Source organism: Populus euphratica, unplaced genomic scaffold (assembly GCF_000495115.2).
Source record: "Populus euphratica unplaced genomic scaffold, PopEup_1.0 scaffold774.1, whole genome shotgun sequence".
Classification (NCBI taxonomy): domain Eukaryota; kingdom Viridiplantae; phylum Streptophyta; class Magnoliopsida; order Malpighiales; family Salicaceae; genus Populus; species Populus euphratica.
Window position 1 is genome coordinate 97,248 of NW_011500642.1, and position 11,908 is coordinate 109,155.

At 37.0% G+C, this 11,908-nt stretch overlaps 2 protein-coding genes, 1 long non-coding RNA gene and 1 pseudogene across 3 annotated transcripts in view; all 4 read right to left on the bottom strand.

Annotated features, from left to right (window-relative positions):
• The window catches only part of LOC105115815 (uncharacterized), a 12,769-nt gene extending 9,071 nt beyond the window's left edge, over positions 1 to 3,698 (bottom strand). Inside the window, exons 1-2 of the long non-coding RNA XR_840395.1 lie at positions 3,570 to 3,698; positions 744 to 749 (exon numbers count right to left, since the gene is read on the bottom strand). This is a non-coding gene — a long non-coding RNA (uncharacterized LOC105115815). The remainder of the gene's footprint in view (positions 1 to 743; positions 750 to 3,569) is intronic.
• The window catches only part of LOC105115821 (receptor-like protein kinase), a 57,653-nt pseudogene extending 53,273 nt beyond the window's left edge, over positions 1 to 4,380 (bottom strand).
• A 1,860-nt stretch (positions 4,381 to 6,240) lies between these two features.
• On the bottom strand, positions 6,241 to 10,519 carry LOC105115822 (probable leucine-rich repeat receptor-like protein kinase At1g35710). The gene is made up of 5 exons (XM_011012851.1): positions 10,338 to 10,519; positions 10,051 to 10,212; positions 9,412 to 9,646; positions 9,150 to 9,184; positions 6,241 to 8,812 (listed from the first exon to the last, which is right to left on the bottom strand). The coding sequence occupies exons 1-5, from the start codon at positions 10,513 to 10,515 to the stop codon at positions 6,570 to 6,572; spliced, it is 2,853 nt and encodes a 950-aa protein (XP_011011153.1). The 5' UTR covers positions 10,516 to 10,519; the 3' UTR covers positions 6,241 to 6,569.
• Positions 10,520 to 10,580: 61 nt separating this feature from the next.
• On the bottom strand, positions 10,581 to 11,440 carry LOC105115823 (leucine-rich repeat receptor-like protein CLAVATA2). The gene is made up of 2 exons (XM_011012853.1): positions 10,898 to 11,440; positions 10,581 to 10,759 (listed from the first exon to the last, which is right to left on the bottom strand). Exons 1-2 carry the CDS (start codon positions 11,259 to 11,261, stop codon positions 10,581 to 10,583), a joined length of 543 nt encoding a protein of 180 aa, XP_011011155.1. The 5' UTR covers positions 11,262 to 11,440.
• Between the last annotated feature and the right edge of the window lie 468 nt (positions 11,441 to 11,908).

Genomic DNA, 11,908 nt, shown 5'->3' on the forward strand with positions numbered 1-11,908 from the left:
TCTCTTTTTCTGCAGGAACTTCTGGAGCTCCAGTGCATAAGATGTCTCAAGTCATGCCAAGTTCAATTGGCCTTCTTAACACAACTGATGCGAATCACGTTGCCAACTTCTCACATTTGACTAGTAAATTTTCACAAGTACTGAAAGCCGACATGGTTGGGTATAATGGAGGGAGGAACTTGCATGATGATTCTGAGAAGAGTCTCCATCTTTTTTTGAAGCCTGAGATGGCAAAACTTTGTGAAATTTTGCAACTCCCAGTATGCATCTCATCCCTCTGAAGAAGTTAATTTCTCTATCACTTGTTCATGAATGCTGCAGTAGGTTCTTTGATGTGGTGTATTGGGTCTGCCTAATAGCCACTAAAGAAAATAGCTCTGAAGATATCAGAACAACTGAAAAGAGAAGCAAATTATTGGTAAGGTGGAAGAAAAGAATAGCAAATTTCTATAGTATCAACTGACAATGTGGAAGAAGAGAATAACACCTGATTTGCAGAAGCTGGGAATAATGTTGAAACTCAAATACACTCTTACAACGGCAATTTACAACAAAAAGCAGAAACTGCGCAAATCCACTGGAAGGAATGGAGGTTCGGTTTTGTCAACATGAAATCCAACCTAATGCAAACAGATCTCATACAATCTTTGAATGGGCATTGGTTTGACTCCTACAAGCTGCTGGCGAATCTTCAGCGTTTCGGCAGGCAGCGTCGTGAGCAAAAGAAAGACAAAGTGTGACACTCCAATCTGCTCGTTGCTCCCCTGTTCCGATTAGAAACAGAGATTCAAGAAACTATGCTACTGTATGAGCAAATGAACAGTTTTTACTATGTGGATTTGTGATTAAACTACAATGCTAAATACACCAACTCTGTGGATTTGTGATTAAACTTGGAAAACAACTACAGTACGAAAAAAGCCATATGTGGATTTGTGATTGAGAAATTTCATTTTTTTATTTATTTTTTGACATATTAGGTTCCACTAGATGCACCAAGTCAATGTGAGTGGTTGTCTTTTTTCTTGTTTATGAGGATCCAATAGATGCATGAAGTGAGTTATGTGGGGGTGCTCACCGTCAATAATACTTCTTAAAAGAGAGACACATTGATTAAAAGATGTTCGTCACGTCGTACCCCCTCAGCCTCTTCCACCACAGTACACGCATTTCACTGAGGATATTTTTTTACTTGCAAGTATCTTCTCTACTTCTTAATTTTCCAAACAAGATCCTGTGATGGCAGGGTAGAGGCTTCTTTGCTGTGGTTGGTTGCTTGTGAGTGGTAGAGGCTTCTTTTTCCATCATTAAAGTTTTTTATACCATTGGCTTCTAACTTTTTTTCGCCTCAGAATGTCTTTATGGCTCAAAGTTGGATACTCTGCTTCTACGTTGCAAAGTCGAAGGGTGGGTTTACCCTTTTGTTCTAATAACAAAACGAGTTTAGGATTTCAAAGTACTAATCCAATAAACAATGATCTTCTACTTCATAGGTTTGGACCCTTTTTTTCTTGTTTAATTGTAAAATTGTACAGATATACTATAACCTGGTCTAAGAGGCAATATTGCGTCTCTCTTTCAGATCTACATATCTTTTGAAAAATCTTATCACACTTGGATCAAGATCAGAACTCTAGCTCTATTTTTTTTCTTTTTGAATCTGTAGTTCTTTTTATTTTTTCTCGTCATTTTTTTTAAATTAAAAAATATAAATAAATTACTACAAAACGAATAAAACAAAAAACAAAACCAGCATAAAAAAAGTTGATGTGAACTTGCAAAACGAACTCAAGTTGTGAAAATTTGACAAAATATAAAATAAACATTTGACAAATCCCAAATATACTCGTATTGATGTCTACAAATTGATGTGTCAAGAATTTACTGGTGACAAACTTGGGCAAGATGGCAGGTTGGAAGATTCAACAACAGCAAAACAGAGACAAAGGAGCAGAGAAGAGGAGGGAAGAGCAGCAGTTTTCTGTTTTCTGAGGCTCAGCATTACATGATGAAACGTCTGTACAGACCTGAGGAACTTGACAGAGATTATAATTTTCCGGAAACTGTATCCTCGCCGTAGCTAACCCCTCTAATTACAGAAGAGTTTCAGAGACCCGTCTCCCCTGGCTCTCGTAGATACGGGTGATTGTTGTGATATGTTGAATTCTCCAGAAATCTTCACAGCGGTACCTCTCTATTGTCTTGATGAATGGTGGGGTGTCACCCTTGCTTTGCTATCCATGGCCGGGATCTGGATCGTGAAAAAATAATTTAAAAATATTAATTAAAAACAAAAAAAATAAAAATTTTCTAAATTTTTCAAATACATTTATGATTTTTGAAATGTAAAATCAAACAGGTGCCAAACTACAATACTAAATATACCCGCTCTGGGGATTTGTGATTAAACTTGGGAAAAAACTACAATAGTAAAAACGCCATGTGTTGAAGAAGGTGGATCTTCTTGCTCTGATTTCAAAGCTTTGATTGAAGAGCTAAGGTGGGGTCGCCCTTGGAACAAAGGCAGATACAAGTGTTGTCACTGAATATTTTGTTTGAATTTAGTAGTGGTTTTTGCAATTTATTTTTAGACAAGTCTTGGGAGTTGAAAGAGTAATCACACTCAAGTCAATGACCAATCCAAATCAGTTCCCTTCATAATGGTTCAGGAATGAGCAGTCCAGCTTATATATTTAGCCTAAATAACTAATCAAATATAAAGGCTGAGCTTAGAGATAGTACACTGCAAAGCATCCAATAACTAGACAAACAATCATCACAAACTAGGAACTACCATCTTCCCAGTAACAAATTCACCTTTTAAAGTTGGAGAACCTGTGGAAACTAGCTGATTAGTACTTAAAAGTGTATTTTGGAAACTAGCCCCCACAAAACAGTAGCAAGTATCTATGCAGTCTTCGATGAAGTAAAACCACCTGCGTCGCGAATATGAATTGATGCAGAGAACTGCTGCAATCGTCATCACCATAACTGTGTAACTTGCACCGAAACTGATGTAGAAAAACTCAATGTCTATAAAACCATCATCTTCTTGTTTATCATTAGGCACTAGCTGTGACGACACTGCTTCCTTGCTACAATTGTTTCGCAATGGAGGTCCAAACAAGAAAGGATTTCCTTAATAACAGCTTTCATCGAAGGTCCCAAACTGATTTTTCCTCTCGGGTGTCTTACCTGACAAGTTATTGTGCGCCACACCAAAAACTTCCAGTGTGCTCATTTCAGTAAGTTACTGAGGGATGACACCATTCAACTTGTTGTAAGAGAGATCCAAACTGTCAATCTGCTTTAGGTTTGAGAATGTTGCAGGGATAGATCCAGTGAGATTGTTGTGTGATAAATTTAATGACAGTAACTTACTTAAGTTTCCCAATTCTTGTGGGATTGCTCCTAAGAAGTTGTTACTACTGGAGAGATCAATACCAGACATGAAGCTGAGAATTTTCCCCTTGTAACCATAATACATATTTTTAGTTGTAAATTCTATCACTTCTTTTGTAAAGTTGTGCCAAAAAGGGTTTCTAAAGAAATGGGTACTATCCACCAACGCTTTCTGGGAACTTACCTTGAAAGTAAGATTGCCCAAACAGGAGGGTAGTGGACCAGAGAGCTGATTTTGTGAAACATCCAAAATCCTTAATTGCTCTAACAAGCATAAATGAGCACAGGGAATTCACCATTAAAGTGATTAGCCCTCAGAAGAATAACACTCAGTGATGGAAGATTGCCAATCCAATTTGGAATGGAGCCGGTGAAGTTGTTATCTCGAAGATCCATCGTAATAAGGGAAGAGCTGTTACAAAATCCATTTAGTAATGGACCACTCAATCTATTATTGGATAGATGCACATGGGTTATTTGTAGTGGATTGGAGCAAGATGGTGCAGAACCAGACAAGTTGTTTTCAGAAAGGTCCAAATATTCAAGTTGGTCAAGCTTACAAAAGTCTACTAGAATTGGACCATTAAAATGGTTTTTGGACAAATCAATTGTGAAGATATGCTTCAAATTGAAAAACCACCTTGGAAGCATGCCTGAAAACTGATTGTTACTCAAACCCAATTCATACCATATTTTCCAAGAGGGTGGTGGAAAATAGAGGGTGGGGAAAATGTGGTAAGTTGTTATCACTTAGAGAAAATACAGACCAGAAGAATTGAACACCGAGGTCGGTATTTGCCCACCCAAATTGTTGTTTGACAACTTGAGAAACGTTATTGTTGTTAGTTGTTCTAATTTTACTGTGGACAATTGATTGTTGGATAAATCTAAAAATCCCAAAGAGCTGATATTTCCTAAACCAGAAGGAATACAACCTGTGAATCCATTCTCGGCCATCATTAAGCTCCATAGCTCCATAGATTTGGAAATATCAAACAAATATTGTTTGGAATTTGACCATTCATGTGGCTGTTGAATATATCTATGACTTTCATATTTGGATTTGGGTGATCTTGCAACTGTAAAGTACCAACAAAGGAGTTCTCGCTCAAAAGTAGTTGCTCCAATCGTGTATTGTTCTTAAGCAACCACGATGGAAACATTCCAGTGATGTTGTAGGAGAGATCAAGGACTCTTAAGTCATATTGGTGATAGAGGAAGGTGGGAATTTCTACATTCACTGCTTCTAATGTTGTACTATATGTATAAAAGCGGAAAAAGACTAGTTGGAACTTTGGAATCAAATCATGAAAGGAAATGGGTGCTGTTACTAGTCTGTTGTTCTCACCGAAGAAGAACTTGAGACTTGAGTGGTTCATAAAAGGCTTCATTGAAATGGGAACTTCAAAGAGGTTATTTGATAGTGAGAGGGATTCAATGCATATGAGGTTGGTAAAAGGACCATGTTAGGCCATTCAAACACACATCAATTTACGTGGTTCGGCAACTTCCCTACTCCACGGAGCTTCTGGTTTGTATTAATCAAGCTCAAAAGCAATACAAACAACAAAACAAAGAGGAGGAGAAAAACTTCTCAACTCAACTCAACTCTCACTCTAAGTTCTCTCTGTGTTTCTCTCTATTTTGTATGTTGTCTCAGCTATTAATTGCACCCTCTATTTATAGCTGATATGGGAGACAATCCTTTCCCTTTGTTCAACAATGGTGAGCAACATTTTCTTTGGTTAGGCACCCACCATTTGACTCTTGCCATGACTGCCACCAACCACATTGTGTCCACACACAACAATCTCGCACTTGGACACAATTGGCGCTAGGTCAGTCTTTTAATCTTTAAGACCAACTGAAGCTTTACACAGCTTCAGTTTATCAAGAGTAACTCCTTTGGTTAACATGTCAGCTGGATTCTTGCTTCCACAGATCTTTTCAAGTAACAGTTGTTCATCGTCGAGCAATTGCCTGATGAAGTGATATTTGATCTGTATGTGCTTTGTTCTGGAGTGAAATGCTGGATTCTTGGCAAGGAAGATTGCACTCTGACTGTCACTATACAAAGTACCCTTTCCATGCATCTTGCCCAATTCTTGCAGGAAACTTGAGGAAGTGCTCTCATTATATTGATTGTTAAATAGATATAAAGTTCTCAATTTTCTTGATAAAGAGAATGTAACTTATTATTGATACCAGTAAATCCTGTCAACTGCAACTCATCAAAGCTAACATACTGTAAGATACTATAATATCCACTGCAACTATACAAAGCTAACATACTGTAAGATAGCTAACATACAAAATATGTGCAGGGCTAACACAAATTCTTCCTAATTGAGTCCATCTTGGAGGTCAGAAGGCTGGAGTTCTACTAGAAGAAGATACCTCTGGAGAGAGTAATTAAGCAAGCCGGAACTGCTTAGAGTTTAGCTACCGAAGCTTCAAGTTAAAATCATTTTCATTATGACAAATTAAGCTAACTATATTCTGAAAAAGGTTATACATGAAAGTTAAATCCTCTGTTCAAATGGACAAAGAACTTACTGGCAATTCAATTCAATTAAAAGTATGGAACTTTATGTTTGTTTATTTGCTTTTTACATGGATGAGGCAAACAGGACAGGAGAGGAGGTCTAAATACGAGCAATCAAGCACATTATTGCAAGGAAGACAGATTATGCCGTTGCCCTGTTTTAAGTTTAGACTTGTGTTCTTTAAGCAAACAAAATTATTGTAGAACCACACTTCACCTTGCTGGTATGATCTTTTTGTTCTATTAATTATTTTTTTAATTGAGAAAATAAATCCTGTAAACTATTTCTTGTGAATAGATTCCATATTATTAGGGATATAGTAATCACAAGAAGCCAGGAAATATTGGTTGGTTGCTCATTCTCCAAATCTAAGACCAAAACGCAACATAATTAAGACATAACAACGAAACAAACAAATATGGATACAAGCACAATGACAAACACAAGTCATGTCACAACAGAAAGGCTAAGCAACAAGAACCAGACACTTCGACAGAACACTTCTCACAGGCAAATTGCTATACATGTTGTGAGCAACCAGTGATTTGGAATGCGACTGCTTCCCCACAGAGGATTGCAACAAATTCAGAAAGCAGCCCACTCGATCATGATAAGACCCAATCACCCTCTGAATCTGGACAACTTGCGAAAGTTTATAGCCAAAAAGCAGTAGCAAGTGTCGATGCATTCTTCAATGAAGTAAAACCACCTGCGTCGCCAATGCGGATTTATGCACAGTACTGCTGCAATTGTCAACACCGCAATTATGTAACACACACCAAAGCTGGCATAGAAACTGTACATGTCTATGAAGCCACCATCTCCATTGAAATCGTTAGGCACTCTCGCTGATGGTGATTCTGTTTTGTCGCAACTGTTTTGCAATGGAGGTCCACAAAGAAGAGGATTCCCTTTATAACTGCTTTCATCGAAGGTACCAAATTGATTTTTCATCTCCGGTGTTCTTCCTGACAAATTATTGCTCGACACGTTGAAAACAGATAGAAAGGTCAGTTCAACGAGTTGTGCAGGAATTCTCCCATTCAAGTTGTTGTGAGAAAGATCCAAGCTCTCTATTTGCTTCAGATTGGAAAAGGATGAAGGGATCAATCCAGTGAGATTATTTTGTGACAGATTTAGAGCAAATATCCCACTTAAGTTTCCCCATTCTGTCGGGATTTGTCCAATGAATCTGTTACAAGAAAGATCCATAACAGACATGTAACGAAGGATATCGCCTTCGTAAGTGTAGAAATTTTTCTTTGCTGTAAGCTCTCTCTTTGCTGTAAGCTCCACAGCTATTTTTACATCGATCTCTGGCCACAAAGTTTTTTCATAACGATAATTAAAACCTATGGATACAAATATTTCTTCCTGGCTTCCATAATCTCGTGACGTCATACCAGGTTCAACCGAAGTTTTTTCGTCTGACGCTGTAAAATTTAAATTGCTCAAACATGAGGGTAACAAACCAGAAAATTTATTTTCTGAAAGATCCAATATGCTTAATTTCCTTAACAAGCATAACTGATGAGGAAGTTTCCCATTGAATTGATTAGATTTGAGAACAAAAATGCTCAATTCCGAAAGGCTATCAATCCAATTTGGAATGGGCCCAGTTAAGTTGTTATCGCCGAGATCTAATGTCACCAACGAAGAGAGATTATAAAAATCGTATGGCAGTGGACCGCTCAATCTATTTCCGTATAGGTGGACATAGCGTAAATGTGTTGCATTGAAGCCCAACGGTAATGTCCCACACAGATTGTTTTCAGAAAGATCTAAAAATTCAAGCGCTGAAGAATTGAAATATTCTATTGGAATGGTACCTTCAAACTGATTTCTGGACAAATCAATTGCCAGATCAAAGCGGTTTAGTGACGAGTTCCCAATTCCCCTTGGAAGCATGCCCGACAAAAGATTGTTACTGATATCAAACCACGAAAATGATGATGCAAGAGAAAAGGTACCCGATACTTGTCCTGCAAATTTGTTTCCATCGAGAAAGAGGTACTCTAGGCCAGTCATGTTGAACACAGAGAGTGGTAATCGCCCTGTGAAATTGTTATTGGACAGCTTCAAAAACCACAACGAGGAGCCTACTGTTGGCAAATTATGCTCAAGCAGTTCACAAGACATGTGATTGTTGGAAAGATCCAAGTATTTGAGAGAGCTCATATTCCCAAAACAAGGAGGAATACAACCTGTAAGGTTGTTGTTAGCCATCATGAAGTTCTTCAAACGTGGAAAAATAGAACATATGTTCCTTGCAATTTGACCATGTATGCTGTTGCCAGAAATATCTACTGTCTGAAGGTTGGGTGTTGGATGTTGTGGCAGCTGCAAGGGACCTATAAATGAGGTGTCTCTCAAATATAGTCGATCTAACTTTGTATTATTCTCAAACAGCCAAGATGGGAAAGGTTGTCCAACGAATTTGTTGTGGGATAGATCAACAAACACCAAATCATGTTGGCTACGCAGGAAGTTTGGAAATCCAGCCTCGAGTGGTTTTGGAGTACAGTTTGAAGCACTAAAGAAAAGAAGCTGGAACTTTGGAACTAAAGGCTGAAAACTGGGTGCAGCTATTAGCTCATTGCTATCGCATACAATGAACTTGAGGTTGGAGAGGTTCATAAATGAACCAAATGATATTGGAACTTGAAAGTAGTTATTGGTAAGTGAGAGGGATCTGAGCTGCGTAAGATGGGAAAGGTGACTAGAGGCAATATTTCCCTCCAATTGGTTGTAAGATAAATCCAAGGATCGTAGAGATGATAGATTTCCCAAACAAGGAGGGAGTACGCCCTTTAGATTGTTTCCGGAGAGATCTACCTCTTCAAGATTCTTCAGTTCACACCAGCCTGTAGAATATATCCATATATATGTTCATTGTTAAGGGAAAGGGAATATATCAATTATGTAATTGCTAAGTACGGTTTTAAAGTTTTAGTTGATTTTTGGTTTTAGATTATATTTAAACAGCTTTGTTTGTTTTATATATATATTAGAGATTGGTTATTTAGATTATTGATATCCATAATTTTTTTAATTAAAAGTTTTCTAGGAACGAGAAATTTTAGAGATTGAGAAACCCTAGATTTTATCCTTTGCTAAATGTAGCGTAAAGTTTCGAGTAAGCCTTCAATTGACACCAACCTATACAATATATATTGAGCGGATGGAGAGTTGTTAATTTACCTTGAGCGGGCAGGGTGCCATTGAGGTCACAGTAATTAAATAATTTATAATGTCACAAGACATAGCTTAATTTTTCAAATTAAAATAAGTTTTCATATGATATTAAAATTTTATTAATTAAATATTCACCTTCATTTATTTTAAAAAAAAATTAAGAAATTGAACAAAAGTTAATAGCGTGTAGATGTAAGTTTCAAATTATTTCACTCGTTAAAGAATTAATTATATAAACCCTTTTTAAGGCTTCATCCAAACAATTACTTAGGGGTTAATACACGTGTAATTATTAAACCTCACTAGGGAATGCCATCTGAGGTAGGAATGATTTACAACTTTACCATTGAGACCAGTTGATCCTGTGAAGCTATTGTTTGACAGATATAGAGATTTGAGAGTTGAAAAACCACCGAGAGATGATAAAACGCTGTCGTTCAATTTATTGGAACTTAGATAAAGTTCCTCCAAATTCCTCAACCCTGAAGCTAGCACTTGAAAACCTGAAAGAAGATTGTCAGAAGGATAGAGTGGAAGTATCCATTTTGTGTATTGTAATATAATCTTCTGTCATTTCTTGCGTGCGTAATCCATTACTAACTTCCCCACATGCATTACACGTGTTATATTGTTAACTAACTCTAACCGTATCTTAACAACTTCTAACACGTGTCCATGCATCTGCCAGCTACCCTAATTAATCTGCACTAACAGTGACCATAATAACAGCTGTAACAATATATACCTTTAATCATCCTAATTTTGATCTCTTCCGGTCTTATTAGAAAAACAATTTATATATAAATCTTTAGAGATGAAAGCTCAGTCAAACATGATGAAATTAATGCTATCATTAATTACTAAGTAGATATAAAGTCCTCAATTTTCTTAAGAGAATGCAACTTACTATTGATACCAGTAGATGATCCTGTCAGCAGATTGCCTGACAGATCCAAAGACTTGAGAGATGAAAACCCACTTAGAGATGAAAAGATGCTATCGTTGCATTGATTCCCAAATAGGTCAAGGTTCTCCAGCTTTTTCAACCTTGATGACAGGACTTTGAGACCTGCATGATGTTTCTCAAAATTAAGCATACTGAAAGGAAATAAACGCATAGAAGCTAAATCATATGAGAAGGAGAAAAAAAAATGTTTCAAAGCTAAATAATTAAACGGTTACCATCGAAGGTACCTGATCCTGTGATCACCTCATTGTATGACAGATCCAAAGACTTGAGAGATGAAAACCCACTTAGAGATGAAAAGATGCTATCGTTGCATTGATTCCCACGCAGGTAAAGGTTCTCCAGCTTTTTCAACCTTGATGACAGGACTTTGAGACCTGCATGATGTTTCTCAAAATTAAGCATACTGGAAGGAAATAAATGCATAGAAGCTAAATCATATGACAAGGAGAAAAGAAAATGTTTCAAAGCTAAATAATTAAACGGTTACCATCGACTGATCCTGTGATCTCCTCATTGGCTGACAGATACAAAGACTTGAGAGATGAAAGCCCATTGAAGCATGATAAAATGCTTTTATCATTAAATTTGTTCAGAATTAGGTCAAGTACCTCCAGTTTCCTCAGTTTTGATGATAGGACTTCGAAGCCTGGAAGAGAAACACATCAAAGCAAGATAATTGACATTAAACACCAGCTAGCCACTTCATCAGCGTAATCTCAGTATAAGATTCACACAATGATATGAATTTACTTTACGATTACAAGAACAGAAGCATTGAACCGACCTTGATTCTCAGAGCAACCAACTAGTCCATTATAACCCAAATAAAGACTTTGCAGTTCTTTAAAAGGCAGAAACAAAGATGCGTTGAGAACCCAATCCCCCAAACTCAGATCCCTTGCACGCCTAAGAGAGAGCCAGACCACTCGCCTTGTAGTGTTATCACACTCGATCCCAGACCACTCACAACAATTACTACTGTACTCCACCCAATCTCCCATGTAAATGCTGTTTGGATTGGTCAAAGCTTTGACCTCTAAGAGAGCAATTCTCTCATCCTCCAAGCACCCATAACAACGACCACACCAGTCGCCAACCAAAGTCAATAATGCTAGCAACATCCAAGCCCCCATTTTTTTCATCATCATCTTGGATAATTCTATGAAGTACTACGTAGAATATTGTTGTTTGTTATGTCATATGTGCATTCGGGCAACCATAGAGGTCCTATTTATACTACAATACTAAATATACCCACTGATCTGTGGATTTGTGATTAAACTTGGAAAATTCATTATTTGTGATTAAGAAAATCCATTATTTTTATTTTTTGACATATTAGGTTCCAATGTGAGTGGTTGTCTTTTTTCTTATTTATGAGGATCCAATAGATGCATCAAGTCTAAGGCTGCACAATCACTGTCTGTCACTAGTCAATTCCTCCAACTTGTTGTGTAAACTACTTTGGTTTTTCGTCATATATAGACATGGAAAGTCATGTGTTCTGAACAATTGATTTGATCTTGTGGAATACAAAAATTTCTTCCTCAACGTTTTTCATGGAATGAAGTGATTTCCCGGTAGCTTCACCATCCACTTGCACTTCTTTTTCTCCGTAGACTTGTGAAGTCGGTCAAGATTCCCAATATATTATCAACATCATCAATTTCAGAAAGAAATATCTGTTAGGCTGATTTACTTCCATATTAATTATTGTTGGATTCTTAATCTGAATGATATATATTAGTCCATTCAAAACAAATTCATTTTCTTTTTTATAAATATATTTATATAA

Bases quoted from the DNA above. Each gene is read 5' to 3' on its own strand.
- LOC105115823 (XM_011012853.1), bottom strand. From the start codon at position 11,261: ATGATGATGAAAAAAATGGGGGCTTGGATGTTGCTAGCATTATTGACT. The intron at 10,760-10,897 runs GTCGGTTCAATG...TTTCTCTTCCAG, and splicing joins TGGTTGCTCTGAGAATCAAG to GCTTCGAAGTCCTATCATCA.
- LOC105115822 (XM_011012851.1), bottom strand. From the start codon at position 10,515: ATGCTTAATTTTGAGAAACATCATGCAGGTCTCAAAGTCCTGTCATCA. The intron at 9,647-10,050 runs GTAAGTTGCATT...ATCTTCTTTCAG, and splicing joins ATCATCTACTGGTATCAATA to GTTTTCAAGTGCTAGCTTCA. The intron at 9,185-9,411 runs AGTAATTGTTTG...TAAATTATTTAA, and splicing joins TACACGTGTATTAACCCCTA to TTACTGTGACCTCAATGGCA.